The sequence below is a fragment of the Schistocerca americana genome, chromosome 5 (assembly GCF_021461395.2).
Source record: "Schistocerca americana isolate TAMUIC-IGC-003095 chromosome 5, iqSchAmer2.1, whole genome shotgun sequence".
In the NCBI taxonomy this organism is placed as follows: Eukaryota; Metazoa; Arthropoda; class Insecta; order Orthoptera; family Acrididae; genus Schistocerca; species Schistocerca americana.
In genome coordinates, this window is record NC_060123.1 from 601782282 (window position 1) to 601807096 (window position 24815).

Below are 24815 nucleotides of genomic sequence, written 5' to 3' on the forward strand. Positions count from 1 at the left end.
GTTTCCTGTTTCCAGCTGACTCACCCAAAGTGTCAATTTCATTTTAAAAGCTCGTATTCGATCTATGAAATGAGTAATTAGCAGATCTTTACCTTGTAGTAAAATGTTCAAAGCATTCAGATGGCTAGTTAAATCTGCTAAGAACGCGAGATCACATTCAAACGTGCGCGCGCATTTCCCCTCCATCCCTACTCCGCGACCTTGCACCTGCTCGCGAGCACGTGCCTGAGCAGACGCGAGTACTCGCGCTCAAAACCGGCCAGTTGTTAAGCCCTGACGTAGAGTAATGTTTACATGAGAGTTGCGCTTATGATGGACGGAGTATACGAGCGACCTGGATAAAGATACAGAATCACCGGCGTACCTTCCGAAAAGATGACGCTGAGAATGACGCCGAAGATGGCGACAGAGGCGCCGTCGTCGATGGCGGAGACGGCGATGATGAGCGTGGGGATGGCCTTGGCGGCCCCGTAGCCGCGAGCACGGAGTCGCAGCAGGCTGGGCACCACCACGGCAGGCGCCACCGCCGACACGGCGCTCCTGTCAACAGGGGCGCCACACGTCACCACCGCAGAACGCGCAGGTGTCCGCTACTGTACACTGCACACTAGAGATGGGTCGAACTCGTTCATTCCAGTGAACTACTTCATTCATTTCACTCTTTGCCGTGAAGCGTTCAAATGAAGTAGTTCATTCGTGAAGTACGGAAGACTGGCGAAGTTGCCCAGTTCGCCGCTCAGCCGCTGCTACGCTCGCTTCGCCTCGCTCGTACAATGACGCTTCGTAATACTTCATAATTTCACCAACAGATGGCCGAACTATGCAGTAACGTGCACGCAACGTCTTACGCTCTTACAGCGTCTGAGTTAACTTAAATAGAGCATGGTCGAAGTGGACAAAGGAAAGATAAACACAGAAGCCTGTCACATATAAAGAAGGTATTACATTTAATCTTGCTCGAAATTTCCTCATGAAGCGTCCAAAAAAGTCTTTATCTGCCAAATGAAATATTATTTGTTGTATTCATGAACTGAAAAATAGGGCTACCAACGAAATGCAGTCCAATTTTATGTTCCTTGTAAAATTTAATCCAAAATAGAATGAGTACGTTTACCACTGTCACAGTCTATATACTTACGTTAAGTAATTATTCAGAAGTTTTCCTTTAGATTTTATTTTTGTTGAGAATAATAACCCTCCAGATTAAAAACGTAAACTGTCACCTGTAGTCATTGGTACGATTTCAGGTAAAATCCCTCTTTCAGTGTTATTAACAAACCTTTTATTTTCATGTTGGCTGTGCGTGCTCACACAGCAAGCCCCTTCGTTTATATCTTTAATATTCATTTGTCTGCAAGCGCTGCCAACGATAGGCTACCCGTAGACGCGAAGTATAACTGCACAAATAGTCACGGGTAATGATGTCAGCACTGCAGGTAGCAGCTGACGCTGCCTTCCCCTCGCCCCTCACCACCAAAACCCCATGTAAACCTATCGTTCCCCACAAACCCCGCGCGATTCGTCGACAGGCAGCAGAGGGAGGACTGAAGTGAAGGGAGGATGAGTGACGTAGCGCCGATGTAGTGGGAGAGGGAGAGGGGAAGAGAGTGAGTGAACTAGAAAAAAGTGTGGAGTGTGCTATCTGTGAAGAGTTTGAAGTACCAGTTCATTGAAATTGAGTGGTTGGTTCACACTTCACGGAAGTGAAGCGTTCGTTTGAACGACTCATTCGCGAGCTCCCCATCACCACTCCACACACTGTGCTAGCCAGCTCGCAGTATGGCGCTTACACCACCGCTGCCATTGATGCTAAACTGAGATTGCGAAAAGCATGCTGAGGTACTAAAAAGAAAGAAGGTGCAGTAAATATTGTCGTGCCTCAAGAGTGCTCCACTGTCATCTCCTAATACATGCTGACATAAGTTTTTCATATCCTTGAAAACTTTAGCACACTTTTCAATTTCTTTATTTGCTCTTCGACTGTATCTTCCTTCTTCACTACAATTGGGACCAAAAAGATTTTTGACTACTTTTTCTTGTCCAGTACGAATTCCTTCAATGTCTCTATTTCTGTTTAAAGTGAGTCCTCGAATCCCATAAAGAAACTCTAGTTTGGTGACTGTCTTGTAGTGTCTCAGTTCTGCGTAATCTGACAAGCACTTTTTGTTATAGGTATCTTTTGTAAGATGATAAAGAGGTAGATGTACAATTACAGCTTGATGCTTGGAAGGAAATAATGAAAAGATATGGATTAAAATTAAATAAAGATGAGAGTGAAGTAATGGTATTTGGAAGAGAGAAAGGGATCAACGCAAATATTACCATGGATGGAGAACTCCTCAATGTGGTAGAAAGTTTCACTTATTTAAGAAGTGAAATATCTAGGGATGGAAGAATTAACAACAAAATTAATAGGAGGTTACAGAAGGGAGGCAATTTCTACCAAGCAATAAAACACTTGATTTGGACTAAGGAAGTTTCAGAAAAAGCAAAACTCCTTATGTATAAGAATTATTACTTCCCTATTGTCACCTATGGTGGAGAAACATGGACAATGATAGAAAGGGACTGGAGCAGACTGCAAGCAAGGGAAATGAAATTTCTCAGAGCAGTTAAGGGAACAACAAGAATGGACGGAATAAGGAATGTAGAGTTTAGAAAGGACATTAAACAAGAAAGTATGAGAGAAGAAATTGAAAAAAAGAGATTAAGATGGTATGGGCATGTTAAGAGGATGCATGAACAGAGACTCCCCAAAATTATGGAAGACCTAAAGATGGATGGGAAAAGACCTAGAGGGCGCTCAAGAACACGATGGAAAATGGGAGTGAAAGGAGAGGTGTGACCCGGCAGCAAGTGGAGGAAGAAAAGTGGTGGGAGGACCGAGCCAAATGGAGAGGACTCGTCAGCAGCCAGGCCCGGAAGTAGCTGGAGCGGGATTCGGATATACACTCCTGGAAATTGAAATAAGAACACCATGAATTCATTGTCCCAGGAAGGGGAAACTTTATTGACACATTCCTGGTGTCAGATACATCACATGATCACACTGACAGAACCACAGGCACATAGACACAGGCAACAGAGCATGCACAATGTCGGCACTAGTACAGTGTATATCCACCTTTCGCAGCAATGCAGGCTGCTATTCTCCCATGGAGACGATCGTAGAGATGCTGGATGTAGTCCTGTGGAACGGCTTGCCATGCCATTTCCACCTGGCGCCTCAGTTGGACCAGCGTTCGTGCTGGACGTGCAGACCGCGTGAGACGACGCTTCATCCAGTCCCAAACATGCTCAATGGGGGACAGATCCGGAGATCTTGCTGGCCAGGGTAGTTGACTTACACCTTCTAGAGCACGTTGGGTGGCACGGGATACATGCGGACGTGCATTGTCCTGTTGGAACAGCAAGGTCCCTTGCCGGTCTAGGAATGGTAGAACGATGGGTTCGATAACGGTTTGGATGTACCGTGCACTATTCAGTGTCCCCTCGACGATCACCAGTGGTGTACGGCCAGTGTAGGAGATCGCTCCCCACACCATGACGCCGGGTGTTGGCCCTGTGTGCCTCGGTCGTATGCAGTCCTGATTGTGGCGCTCACCTGCACGGCGCCAAACACGCATACGACCATCATTGGCACCAAGGCAGAAGCGACTCTCATCGCTGAAGACGACACGTCTCCATTCGTCCCTCCATTCACGCCTGTCGCGACACCACTGGAGGCGGGCTGCACGATGTTGGGGCGTGAGCGGAAGACGGCCTAACGGTGTGCGGGACCGTAGCCCAGCTTCATGGAGACGGTTGCGAATGGTCCTCGCCGATACCCCAGGAGCAACAGTGTCCTTAATTTGCTGGGAAGTGGCGGTGCGGTCCCCTACGGCACTGCGTAGGATCCTACGGTCTTGGCGTGCATCCGTGCGTCGCTGCGGTCCGGTCCCAGGTCGACGGGCACGTGCACCTTCCGCCGACCACTGGCGACAACATCGATGTACTGTGGAGACCTCACGCCCCACGTGTTGAGCAATTCGGCGGTACGTCCACCCGACCTCCCGCATGCCCACTATACGCCCTCGCTCAAAGTCCGTCAACTGCACATGCGGTTCACGTCCACGCTGTCGCGGCATGCTACCAGTGTTAAAGACTGCGATGGAGCTCCGTATGCCACGGCAAACTGGCTGACACTGACGGCGGCGGTGCACAAATGCTGCGCAGCTAGCGCCATTCGACGGCCAACACCGCGGTTCCTGGTGTGTCCGCTGTGCCGTGCGTGTGATCATTGCTTGTACAGCCCTCTCGCAGTGTCCGGAGCAAGTATGGTGGGTCTGACACACCGGTGTCAATGTGTTCTTTTTTCCATTTCCAGGAGTGTAGATAGATAGATAGATAGACTAAAGGCTGCTTCCATTTTGTATCTAACATTTACCAGACCATTTTCCTGAATAGTTTCTCCTAAATATTTTAGATGAGAAACGTTCTCTATTTTCCCATCAATGGAATTTAAAAAAGATACCTAGTAGACGGTGAAATATGGCTTCGGCATGTTGGTACTTGGTTCATTAGCTCCTTCTCCTGTGTTCTTCCTTGTTAGGCACTGCAGCCTTCATCTGGTTTGCTTTAGTCTATGGCCCAAGGAGACCATGTCAGTTTAAAGTGGATCCATGTCTGAATTTCTAATTACAATGACAAGTATTATTTGCGCCAAACAACGGAGAAATGTGCAGCACAGTGTGAGACAAAGTTAGAATCATGAGGCTAGTGATTCTGTCGTGACAGAAACTATCTGACAGTGACATGTACACTGCCCTCCATAAGTTAGGAAACACCATGCTGCGTATTACAACGGAGCATGATGGAAGTGATCTGTGTGAGTTATTGGTTAGAGTACGGAATAGCAATGACACGTACAGTATCGCACACTTAATTATTGTACATATACATGCATATTGGAAGATACTAGTATTGCTACGTTTGACGTCAACCGAAGTTACCTGCCCAAGCAGTTCTATTAAACACGCCAGGTGGCGCGAATACACCGCATGACTATGTAGAGGTACGTTGTTTACATTTCTGTTCACTTGTAGCTGCGTTTGCATAAAGGTATAACACGCCGCGAAAGTAACTGAAAATGGCCCCAAAGTGCCGGATTCCTTATGAATCACGGGTAATGATAATCACTTTGCACCAAGAAGGCAGTAGTGTCCGACAAATAGCAAAGAAACTGATGATTTCCATCAGCGGAGTTGTCTAAACCATACACCGGCATCGAGAAACAGGCTCCTATGGAGATGGTCCTCGCTCTGGAGCATCCAGGAAAATAACAAATGGTTCAAATGGCTCTGAGCACTACGGGACTTAACATCTGAGGTCATCAGTCCCCTAGAACTTAGGACTACTTAAACCCAACTAACCTAAGGACACCACACGCATCCATGCCCGAGGCAGGATTCGAACCTGCGATCGTAGCAGTCGCGCGGTTCCGGACTGAAGCGTCTAGAACCGCTAGCCACCGCGGGCGGCACGAAAATATCAGAACGCCAGGAAAAGTATTTGGTAGTGACCAGTAAACGTAACAGATTAAAAACTGTCCGTGAATTGACTGTTGAAGTAAACGCAACTAGGGGCACGCCGGTGAGTGAGTCAACAGTAGGACGACGCCTGGTAGACAACGACCTCCGATGTTACGCAGCAACAAGGAAATCACTGTTGCGCCCTGTTAACAAGAAGAAAAGGCTTCAGTGGGCTAAGACACACCAACATTGGACAGCGGAGGGTTGGGAAAGTCTTATTCACTGATGAATCCACGTTCGAAATATTTGGAAGTAAACACCGTCAATTTGTACGCCGTTTACCCCATGAACACTTGAATCCTCAGTCCGTAATTCCAACTGCAAAGCATGGAGGTTCTGTGATGGTATGGGGATCCTTTGGAGGGAATAAAGTCGGATATTTGGTGAAAATAGATGGAAAAATGAACCAAAAGGATTTTCATGCCATTCTCCAGCGACATGCTAAGACATCTGGTTTGCGTCTGATTGGGAAAGGGTTTGTCTTGCAGGAAGACAACGACCCGAAACATACGTCTCGCTTGTGTCAGAACTATGTGAAGTCTCTAGAGGTTCGTAAAATATTGAAAGACATTCCGTTGATTGCAACCCAATCGAGCGGGCTGTGGAATGAATTGGACAGGAGGATCCGAAAACGGGAAATCATGAGTGGGTCACAATTGTGGGAGGTCCTGCAGCAAGAATGGAGATTAACTCCAACTGAAACCTTGGCAAAACTGACGCAGCGCATGCCGAGAGTGGGCAAGGCAGTGAAAGCAAAGGGGACTATTTTGAGGAATCGAAAATTTAATTGTTGCAGCTTTCTGTGTATTATTTGAGCTTCATAAACATTTGGAAAGCAACAAAATGCATTTTTATACTTTATTTCCTTTCCATTGTCTATAACTACTAGATGTTTCCAGACTTATGGAGGGTAGTGTACGAGATCAGTGGATCAGGTAAATAGCTATGTTATACATTTTCTTAAATTATTTTGATTCATGTTGGTGAAATTCAGATTTGAAGTCACAAACTCTTGAGACTTTTTCCTGCACTTTTTACACGATCTTTTCCTTTCACTGAACAGTTATACACATTTGCATATAAGAAGAAAATGATTAATTCAGCGAAAAAGTATTGTAATCAGTTCTACATCTACAGCAAACACCGTAAGTCAGCTAACGGTGTGCAGCGGAGTGTACCTCTAGAATCACTAACTGATACCCCCTACCCGCTACCTCATTCCACTCGCGAATGGCGCCCGAGAAGAGTGACTGTCGGTAAGGCTCTGTATTGACTCTAATTTCTCGAATTTTCTCCTCGTCGTCATTACGCAAGATGTATGTGGCAGGAAGTAGTATATTTCCCCACTCTTCCTGGGTAGCGCTCTCTCGAAATTTCAATAGTAAACATCTCCGATATCCGCAACCCCTCTCTTGTGTAACTTCTGCCAGTGGAAATCGTTGAGCACCTCCGTAACGCTGTCGTGCCGACTAAACGGCCCGTGACTAAACTCGCCGCTCTTCGTTGGATCTTCTCCATCTCTTCTATCAGCCCACCTCGTAATCATAGTATGCTGATGAACAATACTCAAGAATCGCTCGAATAAGCGCCTTATAGACCACTGCCTTCGTGGATGAGTTACGTTTCCTTACGATTCTTCCTGTGAATCTCAATCTGGTATCTGCTTTTCCTACTACTTGTTTTGTGTAGTCATTCTACTTAAGGTCGCTCTGGATAGTTACTCCTAGATATTATACGAATGATACTGCTTCGAGTTGTTTCTCATCAACAGTGTAGTTGTGCAGTGGTTGGATTCTTTACCTACGTACGTACAGTATGTGGCATTTATTAACGTTCTGGGTCAAGTGTCAGAGCCTGCACCATCCAATCTTTAGCAGGTCATTCTGCAAATCGATACCGTCTTCTAGCACTGCTACTTTGTTATAGAAAACCATACCATATGCGAACAGTCTTACGGAACTTCTGACGCTTTCTATTAGATCATCTAAACACATTATAGACAATAAAGGTCCTATCACACTTCTTGTGGGTGCTCCGGAAATTGCCTTCACATCTGTAGATGTTGTTTCATTAAGAGCGACGTACTGATTTCTGCTTGCAAGGAAGTCCCGAATATAGTGACAGATCTGGTCCGTTACTCGATAAGTTCGTTGTGGTGTCACCGCCAGACACCACACTTGCTAGGTGGTAGCCTTTAAATCGGCCGCGGTCCATTAGTGTACGCCGGACCCGCGTGTCGCCACTGTCAGTGATCGCAGACCGAGCGCCACCACACGGCAGGTCTAGAGAGACGTACTAGCACTCGCCCCAGTTGTACAGCCGACTTTGCTAGGAAAGGTTCACTGAGAATCACCCGCTCATTTGCCGAGACGATAGTTAGCATAGCCTTCACCTAAGTCAATTGCTACGACCTAGCAAGGCGCCATTTATCCTTTGCTATGTATCTAATGAAGCATGTACAGTAACAAGACCAATGTTCACCAATTGTGGATTAAAGTTAAGTATTCCAGCAGCTACGTACTTTTCTTTATAGCATTCATTACGTATCCTGTTTCAGGCCTCACGCCAGCCTGCGTGAGTTTAAGCGCGTGCCTTTCGGTTACCCGTCACTGTGGACTGGCTGTCTTGTCAGTCCACAACATTCGGATTTTTTTTTCACTAGGCGGCAGTGCGGGGTGGTGTGAAATGCCTTCTTGAAGTCAAGGAACACCATATAAACCAGATCGTCATTGTCTACAGCGCTATGGATCTCACACAGTAACAAAGCGTGCTGAGCTTCGAAAGATATCTGTCTGCGGAATCTATGTTGATTTTTGTAGAGGAGATTTTTGTCCTCAAAAAACGTCACAATTCTTGACCATGAAACATGTTCCATAGTTCTACAACAGACTGACATCTGTAATTGTGTGTATCTGTACTGCGGTCCTTCTTGAAAACAGGAATAACCTGTGCTTTCCTCCACTCGCTAGATACCCTTCGTTGCTCCAGCGATCTACAATAAACTGCTGCTGGAAGGGGAGCAGGTTCTTTAGCATAATATCTGTAGAATCTTACAGGTATCTCATCTGGTCCTGGTACCTTTCCACTACTAAGCGACTGTAGCTGCTTTTCTGTTCCGCGGTCGGTTATCTCAGTATCTGCCATTTCGACGTTCGTACGATTATTAAAAGGACTGTGAAACAGTTTCCGAAGACCGAATTCATTATTTCGGCCTTCGCTCTGTCATCTCCCGTTCCGGTGCCAGTATGGTCTCCGACCGAATGAATAGAGTGATTCTGACCCACTTACTGATTTTTACATACGATCCAAACCTCCTAGGGTTTTTACTCAGATTGGTTGACAAAATTTTGCTTTCAAAGTCATTGAACTTTTCTCTCATTGCTCTCCTTACGCCCATTTTCACTTCGTTCTGCTTTTGTTTCTCAGCTAGATTTCGACTTGTGATGCAGGACTCTTCCTTTACGGCGCAGTTTTCCAACACGACAATGAAACCACGGTGAGTTTTTCCCATTCTTTAAGGCCTTGCTAGGAACATACTTGTCAAAGGCATATTGGACGATGATTTTAATTCTTTTCATTTGTGCTCCACATCTTCTTCCTCTTCACTGAATTTTTTGCTGCTGACTACTCGGCTACTCTGCAATTTGTGTCCTGTCAATCTTGCTAAGCAAAAATGTCTTCCTACCTTTCTTAATATTCCTTGTAAGCTCGTAGTCGCAGTTGCTATCGCACTTTTATGATCACAGATGCCTTCCAAAACGTAAACTAACTTGATAAGTTCAGGTATGTTTGTTGCTAGGAGGTGTAAGACGTTAACATTCACCCATTGGTTAGTTAGTTACGTGTTCGACTGATCAATCTCACGGTAACCGTTATGATGTGGAACGTGTCAAGTGCGCACGAAATGCACACCTCAGTCAAGGGACTTTTCAAAAAGCTTAAAATTTTTATTGCCTGCCTCATTCCCTTAAATGGCACAAAATGCATAATTTATACCTAAATATTTACTTATTCCTAGTCAAGAATTCATCTATGGTATAGAAGGAGTTGTCAAAGAGATATGATTTCAATTTATTTTTAGAGCTATTACTGCTGTCTGTCAGACATTTTATTTCAACTGGTAATTTATTGAGAAGTTTAACAGCAGCATATTTTACCCCTTTTTGTGCCAAAGATAGGTAAGTAAACGACAATGTAAGTCTTTCTTTCTTCTGATATTATTATCATGAATGTCACTGTTGTTTTTAAACTGGTTAACGTTGTAGAGAACCAGTTTCATTACTGAGTGAATGTACTGTGAGGCTGTTACAAGAATTCCTAACCTTTTAAACAGATGCCTGCAAGATGTGCGACTATGAGCCCCCCACAGTATTCTAACCACTTTCTTTTGAGCAGTGAATACTTTTTGCCTAAGTGTTGAAACACCCCAAAAATATAATTCCTTATGACATCAGAGAGTGAAAGTATGCAAAGTATGTTAGCTTGCTAATTTCTATATCCTCAAAATTAGCAATTATTCTGATTGCAAAAGTCACTGAACCTAGTCGCTTTAGGAGATCCAAAATATGAATTTTCCAATTAAGATTATTATCTACATGTACGTCCAAAAGCTTACCATAGTATGCTCTACCCTGGATACTGACTTCTGTTGACGTGTTATACTTATTGAAGGAACTGTACTCCCTGCAGTATAAAATTGGATGTACTGTGTTTTTTCAAAGTTCATAACAAGCCCACTCGCAGAAAACCAATCAATAACTTTTCCAAAGACATTATCTTTATCATTTTTTATTGCACTTTCTTTGATTGGATTAGTAATTATGCTTGTATCATCAGCAAACAGTGTCAGTTTAGCTTCTTGTTTCAGATAAGAAGGGAGGTCATTCATATATATCAAGCACAGAAGGATACCCAAGATCGAACACTGTAGAGCACCTAATGTAATTTCACCCCTGTTAGATGAACTGGGAAACTTCCTTAAATCACTTAAACCATATAAAGAACCTTTTTGCTTACCGTTCTGAAGATATGTATTAACCACTCATATGCTGTTCCATTTATACCATATTGTAATTTCTGTAACATAATGTCGTTGTTCACACATTAAAACGCTTTGGATAAGTTACATAAAATTCCTATTCCTGAAATATTACTATTTAAAGACTCTATTATGTTGGCAGTGAAACTGTATATTGCTGTCTCAGTGTAACACCGTTTTTGGAATCCAAACTGTGATTTACTAAGTATCCCCTTACTGTTGAAATGGCTAACTACTCCTGAGCACATTACTTTCTTGAAGATTTTTGAAAATGCTGTAAGCAAGGATACTGGCCGGTAATTATTGACATCTATGGTGTACCCTTTTTTGTAGAGAGGCTTGACAGTGGAATATTTTAACCTGTCTGGGAAATACCTTGAGTTAGTGATGCTTTACAGATATGACTCAGAACATCAGCCGTAACTGCTCCACGTTGTTTTAATATTTTGCTAGAGATGTCATCTATTAGAACAGAACATTTATTTTTCAAAGATTTAATCATTTTCCTTATTTCACAAGAGTTTGTTAGATGAAAATTAATCTGACTAGGATTTCTCAAAATTGACTCTTCCATGTACTGCTTGGCTTTTTCTTTTGAACTATTCTCACCAGTTTTTTCGCCTACACTTAAGAAATGGTTGTTACGTATATTTGCTACTTGTGTTCTGTTGGTTAAGATTCTCTCATTCTCTAACTATCTGCTCAATTTATCGGACAAGACATTCAGAACAATGTCACGCAAATGCCTGTCCCTGGCACTACTTTTGATAGCATGACTCTTCCAATCTACTTGTGGCAATTTGAAGTGAGTGTCCACACCCCACCCCGCGCCTCATCGCACGAAAATTGCAAACGATACTCTGTATAACTGAGCCACTACCGTTTGTGACAACCTATCCTTACTGTAACTATTCCAATCAGAGATCAGGATTTCGTTGCTGTTCACTTGCGTCTTCAATCTGATAGAATCTGGGCATTACAACTCTTCCATTGCATGCTCCTGTTATTTCGTAATGTCATGTTAATCTTTTCGATATTTGATCTGCGAGGACGAGCATTCCCTGAGAACATTGCGGCTGATGTAACTTCGACTGTCTTGACTTGATTACTTACAAGAGAAACATCCCATTGCAACCCTTTCAGATTTAGTGGTAAAGTGGTCCAGTGGATATCCTGTCAAAAACTGAACACAATCAAGCATGAAAATAAGAAGAACTGAACTGTGAAAAAAGAAGCAAAATAAGAAAAGCTTAAGATGTGCAACATCGAATCACAAACGCGACGACGTAGTGGTTATGTGGTTACGGTGATGGACTGTGTTCGAATCTCCTTCGCGTTCTATTTCTTTTTTTTTTTTTTTCCACAGATGTATGCACTATCCGTCCGATTATTCACGTGTCTTTTATCCTTCTCTAGTCTTGGTAGTTGTCATACTATACATTGGTTATAGAATATGATGATGATGATGATGTTAGGTTGGTGGGGCGCTCAACTGCGCGGTTATCAGCACCCGTACAAATTCCCAACCTTTGCTCAGTCCAATCTCACCACTTTCATGAAGATGAAATGATGAGGACAACACAAACACCCAGTCATCTCGAGGCAGGTGAAAATCCCTGACCCTGCCGGGAATCGAACCCGGGACCCTGTGCTCGGGAAGCGAGAACGCGACCGCGAGACCACGAGCTGCAGACTTATAGACTATGAGTCATGTGGTAGGAATATATTACCTTCGCAGCTAAATGTGACGAATAGTGAAAGCATAGACCAATCAGAGAAATGAAAATAACGAATAATGTGAATTACGTTACGACAAAGGAATTCAAGCGTCAAAACTTCCAAAACAAAACGCAAGAGTCATTAAACGTGTTACGTGGGCAGAAGAAATAGGAGGTCGCACGTCTGAATGTCCCTTTGTTACACTTCGCTGTTACAAACGGACGTGACACCACGACACAGACATAAATTTGAATATAGCGAACAGACACTTCAATGACCGGACGGCCAGTTCATAATTTTGTGAAGAAGAAAAAAAAGAAGGGGCCATGAGGGAGATTTGAGCACTGGTCTCTTATTCTGTAGTCCAACAGCGTAACCACAGAAGCACGACGGTAGGATACGTGGAAGTTGCTCTTTGTCGCACATCTGGAGCTTGCACTGTTCGCTGTTTCTATTTTGCTTCTTTTTTCACAGTTCGGTAGACCTTCTTCCCGTGTTCATTCGTGACCCGTGTTCAGTTTTCGACGAGCTATCGACTGGGCCATCTGAGGGGGATGCGTTGAGGAGTTTTCTTTTTTAAAAGTTTTCGCTGAAATGTTTTGTGGACATATACTTCGCTAGCGGTGACGGTTGACCTCAGGATAAAGAGTTCATTTCTTCATCTGTTCTGCGTTTGCGTAGTATTTCAGACCCAGATAACGTAATGTCAGATGTTAAAGAAAAACGGCGCCAGCGAGGTACTTGAGACAGTTCGAAGATTTACTACTTTAAAGGGATATTGGAGTTCTACACTCGTTCATTATTTACGCCTAGTAACTGAGTAAGCCTGTATGAATAGCAGTGCAGTAATGCGTGGTTGAATGTGAAGGCGTTGTTACCAGTTGTATGTTATTAATGTCTTTTACACTGCATCCAATCTCTTTCGACTATGTCCTATACTGAACTGAATGCAAAGTAGTGAAGTACTAATAGAGTCGAAATTATATACATTCTCCTATTTTGCTGTGTAGGAAATATGCACAGTTCAGTGCAGTGAAACCATATAGTCTCTTATTTATATGATAACCATTATTTTAATTTAAGCCTACCAAATTTGGAACAAGCTGAAACTAAGGCTGATGATATTTTCAAAAATATTGGGAATCCGGAATATCGATATTTAAAATAATACCATTATTGGTCTTCGGTAAAGCGAGGAGAAGTATCGATACGTCGAAAGGAGTATCGCCTTACCGATATGTCGAAGGAAAAAATATGGACGTATCGGCCTACAAAAATTTCACCAGCACATTGTAAAAATACTGCTAGTTTTACAGCTGTGTACTAAGTATTGTTTTATTACTAGATATTCTGTACATCAACAAGCTAGTAGTCTTCTTATCCCCCTTAGAGCAAGAATTGAAAGGAGAATGATGCACGTTCACACTTGGCGATAATCACTTTGCTAACAATGGTAACTGCATGTAAGCGGCATAATGAAAGGTGTCCGATGGGTATGTCGTTCGGTTTCGTCACATATCGGATTTGTCTAGAATACTTCGACTTCCAGTTTTATCATTTCTGCAAACGCCAGCGACCTAGCAGCTGTAATATCAAAATTGCGTCATGAATGTTGCAGTTTCTGATGGTAGCGCCGGGCGCCGATTACGTCAGCATTTCCCATCACATGTGACAACCGGCCGCAAAGACCAGTCTTGTCATTTAGATTTTTGTTCATCATTTTCAGCAACCGTTTTGGAGAATGCCAATGTAAAGAAATAGCACAGAGCTGTCTCTTCATATTTTAATCTTATTCTATTCGCATCGCCAGCCCCCGCTGTAATCGGACTTCTTTGTGCTATCTATAATTGTTTCCCACAGTCAAAGAGAAAGACTGGAAGTGATGAAATCTCAAAAAGTAGTAAGATTATTTCACAAAGTGAAAGTAAAATTACGTTCTACTGCAATTTCAAAAGAACAATTTTAAATATTTACCTAATATTGCGAAAAAGTATAATGTAAAATAAAAGTATCGGCACTCGATATTGGCATTTCGGAGTCGATATACCTACATATCTGTGAAAACTTACACCGAAGAACAAATCGAATTTTTTGGGAAAATTATCGATAAATCGATAATTCATCAACAGCCCTAGCTGAAACTATTTCTTTTCGACAGCGGCTTGAGCAACTGCGCTGAGCACATGTACAGTGGCCGCTGCGCAGATTCCAAACTTCGATACGCAAACTTGCGACGTCGAGTAAACCGGCCTTTAGGCACTGTGGACATACACACACAAACCTTTAAGACAAAAGTACCGAAACACTCCCTAAAAACTGTAGTCTCATTGGTACAACACGTTGTCTTAGAAGGGTGCATAATGCAGCGTTCTGTGACGGTGAAGACAGTTTTTTTTTTTTTTTTTTTTCTTTATTGTATTTCAATTCCCCATCGAGGCGGGCTGGCAGCAGCATAGGCGCTGCTCTTCAGCCGAAAGACATAGAACAAAACAATAGAAGACATTTAAAAACAGCAAAGGAGAGAATAAGGTGAACATAGATATATAAAAGGGGGAACATCATGGAAGGCAATAGACAAAAAACGGGGTGACTGTAAAATGGAGATAAAAAACTGTTTAAAGTAGCACACACAAAAAGCCACACACTGCGATGGTTAAAAGAACACAAGGCACAGTACGACAGGAGCATAAAGGTAGCGACGGATGGCATAGCACATAACGTAACACTGATGGCGAACCTCAAGGCAGTTCACAATTAAAATCACACCTCTAGACGCACACGAGAAACAGCACTAAACACAACACTGATGTGGCACACTGATGATGATCAATACAGAGGATCTGCCAGGCGCTAGGAGATGAGGGAGACCTGAAGAAGGGAGGGAGGGGTAGAGATGGGGGAGGTGAGCGGGGGGCGCGCGGAAGAGGGCCAGGTAGGGAGGGATGTGGGAAGAAGAGAGGCAAGTATGGGGTGCAGGGTCTCAGGGGGGGGGGGGACGGAGGAAAATCCGCTCTGGGGGAAGGAGGAAAGAGGAAAAGGGGGCCCTGGGGAGGGGGGGGGGGTGAACAAGGCCAGGTTATAGTTGGAAGGAAGGGTAGATGTCACGGCGAAGTTCGTCATCCGGGAGGGGGAGGCGTTAGAAATCGCCCTGATGAAGGAGATGGAGGGTGTGGAGGTGGAGAGAGGGAGGGATACAGCGATAGAGGCGCGGCAACAGGCGGGGGGTGGAGAGGAAGGAGAAAACCAGAGGGTGGGGGGGATCAAGCCTGCGAACAATGTAAAGGATGCAGAGATGTTACAGGTACAGGAGGAGGTGGGGGAAGGGGATCAGTTCATACAGGAGCCATGTGGGGGAAGGAAGGCGGATAAGGAAGGCAAGGCGGAGCGCATGGCATTCAAGGATTTTGAGGGCCTTGTAAAAGCGGGTGGGGGCAGAGATCCAGGCGACGCTGGCATAACAGAGGATAGGACGGATGAGGGATTTGTAGGTGTGGAGGATGGTAGAAGGATGCAATCCCCATGTCCGGTCAGACAGGAGTTTCAGCAGGCGGAGGCAGGAATGGGCTTTCTGCTGGATGGTCAGGAGATGAGGGGTCCAGGTGAGGTGTCGGTCAAGGGTGTGGCCAAGGTATTTCAGGGTGGGGGTGAGTTGGATAGGACGACCATAAAGGGTGAGGTAGAAATCATGGAGGCAAAAGGAGCGAGTGGTGCGGCCTATGATGATTGCCTGGGTTTTGGAGGGGTTGAGACGGAGGAACCACTGGTTACACCAAGTGATGAACAGGTTAACGTGGGTTTGGAGGGTACGTTGAGACCGTTGAAGGGTAGGATAGAGAGCCAGGAAGGCGGTGTCATCAGCATATTGGAGAAGGTGGACTGGTGGGGGTGGCTTGGGCATATCAGCTGTATACAAGAGATAAAGGAGAGGGGAGAGCACAGAACCCTGGGGGATGCCAGCCGTGGGATAAAAGATACGGGAGTTGGTGTTGTGGAGGGTGACATAGGAAGGACGGTGCGAGAGGAAGGAAGCGACCAGACAGACAAAATTGATAGGCAGGGCGTAGGTTTGGAGTTTAAAGAGGAGACCGGGATGCCATACACGGTCATAGGCAATTTGGAGGTCAAGGGAAACAAAAATGGCAGAGCGACGGAAGTTGAGCTGGAGGGACAGAAGGTGAACAAGGTTGAGGAGTTGGTCGTCAGCAGAGAAGGAGGGTCGGAAGCCACACGGGGTAAGGGGGAGGAGGTGCTGATGGATACGGTGGGAGAGGATGGATTCAGAGATCTTACTGAAGAAGGAGGTGAGGCAGATGGGACGATAGGAAGAGGCGGCAGAAGGGGGTTTGTTGGGTTTGAGGAATAAGAGGACGCGGGAGGTCTTCCACAGGTCAGGGTAGAAGCCAGTAGAGAGGACGACATTATAGGGATGGGCGAGGACAGTCAGGAAGGAATAGGGGCTTTCGCGAAGGTGACGGTAGGTGACACAGTCGTGACCAGGGGCTGTGTTGTGTTTGGACCGGAGGATAAGTTTAATGACTTGTGCTGTGATGGGAGTGTTTACGTCGGAGGGGGGCAACTGCCCCAAGTACTGGAGACTAGGAGCAAGTGGAGCGACCGAGGTATCGGCACATTCCATGACTGTGGGGAAAAGAGAATAATCAAAGTGGGGATCATCGGGGATGGAGAAGACCTCGGAAAGGTGGGAAGCGAAGTGGTTGGCCTTACTGAGGTTGTCAGGAAGGGGGCGATCGTTATGGAGAAGGGGGTAGTGGGGAGCGGAAAGGGAACCAGTAAGACGATGGAAGGCGGACCAGTACTTGGAGAAGTTGATAGGGAGGGTGGCGTTGAGTTGCGTGCAGGTCTGGCGCCAGTCGCGGCGTTTCGTTGCTGTAATAAGGTTCCGTATGTGTCGCTGTATTTGCCGGTGGCGTTGGAGTGTATCCCTGTCACGAGTGCGCAGGAAGGAGCGATAGAGGCGGCGGGATTCACGGAGGAGGAGGACAGCCCGCAGAGGGACAGTGGGACGGTGTGGTTGGATGGTTTTAGTAGGAACATGGGCCTCCACGGCGTCAGTAATTACCTTCTGAAGGAAGGACGAGGTGTGGATGATGTCGTCAGGATGGCGATAGGTAAAAGGGTGGCTTTCGACCTGGGTGGAGATGGAATCCCAGTAGGCATCCCAGTTGGCACGGCGATAGTCATGGACGACCTTGGCAGGGGGTGCAGGGTGCGGAGGCGGAGGGGGGCGGTGAGCAGACGTTATGGTGAGAAGGACAGGGAGGTGATCGCTACCTGTGGGGTCAAGGACAGCGACAGCGATACGCCCAAGGAGGTTGGCAGAGGCAATGACAACATCGGGGGTGGTGTCACTTTCGGGTCGGGTGTGCTGGGGAAGGGGAACAAGGTCACCTTGGATTGTGGAGAGGAACTGATGCCACCGCCGATGTGAAGACTGTGACAGTTAATGTAACTGAATTCTCTGCCGAATGGAGTATATACGAGAGTGAGTCAAATGAAACCTTAAATAGTTTTTTTTTTAAATCATTCATTAGCAGAAGTGGTACAAAGTTGTATCATTTTTCAACATAATCTCCCCCACGCTCAATACAAGCCCTCCAGCGCTTAAAAAGTGCATAAATTCCTTTAGAAAAAAATTCTTTTGGTAGTCCGCGCAACCACTCATGCACCGCGTGGCGTACCTCTTCATCAGAACGGAACTTCTTTCCTCCCAGTGCGTCTTTGAGTGGTCCAAACAAATGGAAATCACTTGGGGCAAGGTCTGGTAAGTATGGCGGATAAGGAAGACACTCAAAATGCAGGTCTGTGATTGTTGCAACTGTTGTACGGGCAGTGTGGGGCCTTGCATTGTCATGTTGCAAAAGGACACCTGCTGACAGCAATCCACGTCGCTTTGATACGATTGCAGGCTGCAGATGATTTTTTAGGAGATCTGTGTATAATGTACTGGTGACAGTGGTCCCTCTAGGCATGTAATGCTCCAAAATGACGCCTTTTTCGTCCCAAAACAGAGTCAGCATAACCTTCCCTGCTGATGGTTCGAAACTTCTTTGGTTTTGGTGAAGAGGAATGGCGCCATTCCTTGCTCGCTCTCTTCGTTTCCGGTTGGTGGAAGTGAACCCAGTTTTCGTCTCCAGTAAAGATTTTTGCAAGGAAGCCATCACTTCGTTCAAAGCGCCGAAGAAGTTTTTCACAAGCATCAATGCGTCGTTCTCTCATTTCAGGAGTCAGCTGCCGTGGCACCCATCTTGCAGACAGTTTGTGAAACTGGAGCACGTCATGCACATTGTCCTGTGCCGACCCATGACTAATCTGTAAACATGCTGCAATGCCATTCAGTGTCACCCGGTGGTTTTCCTTCACTATGACTTCTACTGCTGCAGTGTTCTGTGGAGTCACAGCACGTTGTGCCTGACCTGGACGAGGAGCATCTTCCACTGAAGCCACACCATTTGCTAACTTCCTACTCCATATGCATCACTGTACTCAACCTTCATTCGTCGATGAATTTCAATAGGTTTCAGACCTTCACTACGCAAAAACCGAATAACAGAACGCTGTTCTTCCCTGGTGCAAGACGCAAGTGGGGCGGCCATCTTTATACTGATACTGCGACGGTATGTGTGCATCTGCACTATGCTGCCACCTACAGGCCATCCTGCACGCTGTTTTTAGCACACTTACCAAGTTACAGGATAACGGCGCGTAATTTTGATTTGTTATTACAAATTTACGGTTTTCAGACTGACCCTCGTAATTGAATTCTCTGCCGAATGAAGTATATATGTACATGTATCTGCTAGGTCTGTACGAATATGGCAAACTCACCCCACGAGGAAGCCCCACATCCAGGGCAGGCCCAGCAGGAAGTGCGTCGTGGCAGCGACAGCCGTGCACTCCACAGCCCAGGGCAGGGCTGCCAACTTGACCACATGTGGCGCCAGCCGGCGCAGCGCTGGCGCCTCCAAATCTAGACCAGCGCGGACCAGTATCATCACCAGCGCCAAGTGCCTGTGGGCAGCAGTCAGACAAAATCAGTATCATCACCAGCGCCAAGTGACTGCTGGCACCATTCACATGTCAGCACAGTCAGGCAGTACCCATCATTGGCACCAATTGACTGTGTGTGGGAAGTAGCCACAGGTCGTCAGAGTCAGGTAAACCCAGAACCCAGCACTGTCTGTTCCCGGTAGCTGAGTGGTCAACGTGACAGACTGTCAATCCTATGGGCCCGGGTTCGATTCCCAGCTGGGTCAGAGATTTTCTCCACTCAGGGACTGGGTGTTGTGTTGTCCTAATAATCACGTCGCCGAAGTGGCGTCAAAACGAAAGACTTGCACCAGGCGAACGGTCTACCCGATGGGAGGCCCTAGTCACATGACATTATTATTATTAGCACCCATCACTAGCGCCAAGTCTAGGTCAAGTCTAAATCTGTGGTCAACACGGCAGCAGTCATAGGTCGGCACAGTCAAGCAGACTCAAGTCTTTCAAAACATGTATTGGGGCTTCAGTTGTATACTGTACGTAACTGTCACATTGTACAGAAATCTACAGTTAGTTTGGGCATCAGATTGATTAAAACTAAAATCTAAAACAGTCTTGATAGCAAACTTGTTAAAATATATTTTCATTGGAGCGAGTGACCGGTTTCGACTCTATGAAAGAGTCATCTTCAGAATCCAGAGCGGTGCATGAACACTGCAAGATGAGTTCCGTCAACCCTCGACGCTCGTGTAACTTATTCAGCAGTGTCCATCAACCGCTCTGGAGTGTGAAGATGACTCTTTCATAGAGTCCAAACCGGTCACTCACTCCAATAAAAAAAAAATATTTTAACAAGATTGCGATCACGACTGTTTTAAATTTTAATTTGAACTACACTACTGGCCACGAAGATGACGTGCTTCAGACGCGAAATTTAACCGACAGGAAGAAGTTGCTGTGATATATAAATGATTAGCTTTTCAGAGCATTCACACAAGGCTGGCGCCGGTGGCAACACCTACAACGTGCTGATATGAGGAAAGTTTCCAACCGATTTCTCATACACAAACAGCAGTTGACCGATGTTGCCTTGTGAAATGTTGCTGTGACGCCTCGTGTAAGGAGGAGAAATGCTTACCGTCACGTTTCCGACTTTGATAAACGGCTGGTCCCGGTGGAGGTTCGAGTTCTCCATCGGGCATGGGTGTGTGTGTTCGTCCTTAGGGTAATTTAGGTTAAGTAGAGTGTAAGCTTAGGGACTGGTAACCTTGGCAGTTAAGTCCCATAAGATTTCACACACATTTTTTGAACCGACTTTGATAAAGGTCGGATTGTTGCCCATCGCGGTTGCTGTTTATCGTATCGCGACATTGCTGCTCGCTTTAGTCGAGATCCAATGACTGTTAGCAGAATATGGAATCGGTGGGTTCATGAGGGTAATACCGCACGCCGTGCTGGATTCCAACGGTCTCGTATCACTAGCAGTCGAGATGACAGGCATCTTAAGCGCATGGTTGTAAAGGATCGTGCAGCCACTTCTCGATCCCTGAGTCAAGAGATGCGGACGTTTGCAAGACAACAACCATCTGCACGAACAGTTCGACGACGTTTGCAGCACAATGGACTATCAGCTCGGAGACCATGGGTACGGTTACCCTTGACTCTGCATCACAGACAGGAGCGCCTGCGATGGTGTACTCAACGACGAACCTGGGTGCACAAATGGCAAAACGTCATTTTTTCGAATGAATCCAGGTTCTGTTTACAGCATCATGATGGTCGCATCCGTGTTTGGCGACATTGCGGTGAACGCACATTGGAAGCCTGTATTCGTCATCGCCATACTGGCGTATCACCCGGCGTGATGATATGGGGTGCCATTGGTTACACGTCTCGGTCACCTCTTCTTCGCATTGACGGCACTTTGAACAGTGGACGTTACATTTCAGATGTGTTACGACCTGTGGCTCTATCCTCCATTCGATCCCTGTGAAACCCTACTTTTCAGCAGGATAATCCACGTCCGCATGTTGCAGGTCCTGTACGGGCCTTTCTGGATACAGAAAATGTTCGACTGCTGCCCTGGACAGCACATTCTCCAGATCTTTCACCAATTGAAAACGTCTGGTCAATGGTGGCCGAGCAACTAGCTCGTCACAACACGCCAGTCACTACTCTTGATGAACTGTGGTATCGTGTTGAAGCTGCATGGGCAGCTGTACCTGTACACGCCAACCAAGCTCTGTTTGACTCAATAATGCCCAGGCGTATCAAGGCCGTCACTACGGCCAGAGGTGGTTGTTCTGGGTACTGATTTCTCAGGATCGATGGATGCACCCAAACTGCGTGAAAATGTAATCACATGTCAGTTCTAGAATAATATATTTGTCCAATGAATACCCATTTATCATCTGCATTTCTTCTTGGTGTAGCAATTTTAATTGCCAGTAGTGTACATAACCGGACAACAACATTAGTGATTTACAACGGCTGCCCCTAGGCTATAACCAGTTGTAATATCTGAGGCAACTTCAGCAGTAAAACATAAGATCGGAAGACATGTGTTAACTAGGATCTTAAAACACTACACATAGGTCTACTTCTACCACTTTCACCAGATAGCTAATACAACAAGCTATACCCAACGTTCTACAAAATTACCTATGCATATATCTAAATAACTCTTATACAATAATACGGTCAATTGACTATTCACACTGGACACGTAACAAGATGAATTCTCAGCAGTCTCATGGCGCAGTTTAAAGCGTGTAGTTTAGAATTAATACAGGTGATCACACTCACAGCACAAGCAGCAATGCTCTCACTCGCAGTTGCACGTGTCTGTAAACCTGGGTGCCATCAATAAACAACCACAACTTGTTATTCAGCAATCAAAGACTTCCATGAAGACTCTTGCCGCTAACAAATACGCCAAATGCACTGCACATATACCACATATGGCATTGTATCAACTATAAACCCAACAACGTGCAACCGCCAGCTGCTAGAGAACTCAGCCAGTGCTTTCTTGACATGCAGAAGCCCTTTCTCCGCCTACACGGGGACTGCTGTCTGTCCGGCCAGGAGACACCAACTGCTTCATCGGGCTGTTGTGGCCACACAGCAGCCGTGCCCCACACAGACTGTAGTGACTTTCAGCTGACAGAACCGCAACGCACCAGTTTCACGAAGCCCTCGCTCTCACCTCTGCCCACTTGTTCGTCTCTGTGCAGCAAATGACTCCATCAAACGGCCTCGTGATCACTTCACCTACGGCGACGCTCACAGCAATGAGGTGTCATCCACCCTTTCGCGACCACTGTGTCACAAGCCACAGAAAATGACTCTCTAACGGCAGGGAAATTAACCGTGCCGTTGTCACGGCACACGTGGGTTATACAGGATCGTGTTTAGATGCCTCTACTATCAGAATGAGAAAAAGGCTTTGAACAGCTGTCAAATGAATTAATCCATATCGGTGCTTGGTAAGAACTCAACTGACCACTAAATGTGTGCTGGATGTCGTCCCCAACAGCTGCGTAAGATCTCTGAAATGCTTTCAATTTCATCTAAATTTTTTTCTGCCTAAGTCAGAATTCATAATACTTAAAATCGCACTATTCTCCTCTTATAACAACTTTCGAATGCAATAAGATGGGCCACAACAAATACAGATTCAGGTTTTTCATTAGTCATTCAGCATTTGTACATGCAATAGGACAAGACAGAGATTTAGGAACCAGGTTTTAAATTGTAAGACGTTTCCGGGGGCCGATGTGGACTCTGACCACAATCTGTTGGCTACAAACTGTAGATTAAAACTGAAGAAACTGCAGAAAGTTGGGAATTTAAGAAGATGGGACTTGGATAAACTGACAGAACCAGAGGTTGTAGAGAGTTTCAGGGAGAGTATTAGGGAACGATTGACAAGGGTTGGGGAAATATATACAGTAGAAGAAGAATAGATAGCTTTGGGAGATGAAATAGTGAAGGCAGCAGAGGAGCAAGTAGGCAAAAAGACGAGAGCTAGTAGAAATCCTTGGGTAACAGAAGATCTATTGAATTTAATTGACGAAAGGAGAAAATATAAAAAGGCAGTAAATGAAGCAGGCGGAAAGGAATACAAACGTCTCACAAATGAGATCGACAGGAAGTGCAAAATGGCTAAGCAGGGATGGCTAGAGGACAAATTTAAGGATGTAGAGGCTTACTTGAGGACAATATAATGTAAATGGAAGAGGATGAAGATGAAATGGGAGATACGATACTGCGTGAAGAGTTTGACAGAGCGCTGAAAATCCTAAACTGAAACAAGGCCCCGGAAGTAGACAACATTCCATTAGAGCTACTGACAGCCTCGGGAGAGCCAGTCCTGACAAAACTCTAACATCTGGTGAGCAAGATGTATGAGACAGGCGAAATACCCTCAGACTTCAAGAAGAATATAATAATTCCAACCCCAAAGAAAGCAGGTGTTGACAGATGTGAAAATTACAGAACTATCAGTTTAATAACTCACGGCTGCAAAACACTAACGCGAATTATTTACAGACGAAAGGAAAAACTGGTAGAAACCGACCTCGGGGAAGATCAGTTTGGATTCTGTACAAATGTTGAAACACATGAGACAATACTGACCCTACTAGATAGATTAAGGAATGGCAAACCTACGTTTCTAGCATTTGTAGACTTAGAGAAAGCTTTTGATAATGTTGACTGGAATACTCTCTTTCAAATTCTGATGACGGCAGGGGTAAAATACAGTGAGCAAAAGGCTATTTACAATTTGTACAGAAAGCAGATGGCAGTTATAAGAGTCGAGGGGCATGAAAGGGAAGCAGTGGTTGGGAAGGGAGTGAGACAGGGTTGTAGCCTATCCCAGATGTTATTCAATCTGTGTATTGAGCATGCAATAAAGGAAACAAAAGAAAAATCCATGGAGAAGAAATAAAAACCTTGAGGTTTGTTGATGACACTGTAATTCTGCCAGAGACAGCAAAGTACCTGGAAGAGCAGTTGAACAGAATGGACTGTGTCTTGAAAGGAGGATATAAGATGAACATCAACAAAAGCAAAACGAGGACAATGGAATGTATTCGAAGTAATTCGTGTGATGCTGAGGGAATTAGATTAGGAAATGAGACACTTAAAGTAGTAAAGGAGTTTTGCTATTTGGGCAGCTAAGTAACTGATGATGGTAGAAGTAGAGCGGATATAAAATGTAGACTGGCATGGCAAGGAAAGCGTTTCTGAAGACGAGAAATCTGGTAACATCGAGTGCAGATTTAAATGTCAGGAATCGTTTCTGAAAGTATTTGTATGGAGTGTAGCCACGTATGGAAGTGAAATGTGAAGATAAATAGTTTAGACAAGAAGGGAATAGAAGCTTTCGAAATGTGGTGCTACAGAGGAATGCTGAAGATTAGATGGATAGATCACATATCTAATGAGGAGGTATTGAATAAGATTGGGGAGAAGAG

The 24815-nt window shown here is 45.2% G+C and overlaps 1 protein-coding gene across 1 annotated transcript in view; it reads right to left on the reverse strand.

Moving 5' to 3' along the window:
- The window catches only part of LOC124616576 (sodium/hydrogen exchanger 9B2-like), a 275126-nt gene that overhangs the window by 230869 nt on the left and 19442 nt on the right, over window positions 1-24815 (reverse strand). The window contains exons 4-5 of the mRNA XM_047144896.1: window positions 19174-19356; window positions 365-540 (exon numbers count right to left, since the gene is read on the reverse strand). Of these exons, the coding sequence (XP_047000852.1) occupies window positions 365-540; window positions 19174-19356 (359 nt within the window). The remainder of the gene's footprint in view (window positions 1-364; window positions 541-19173; window positions 19357-24815) is intronic.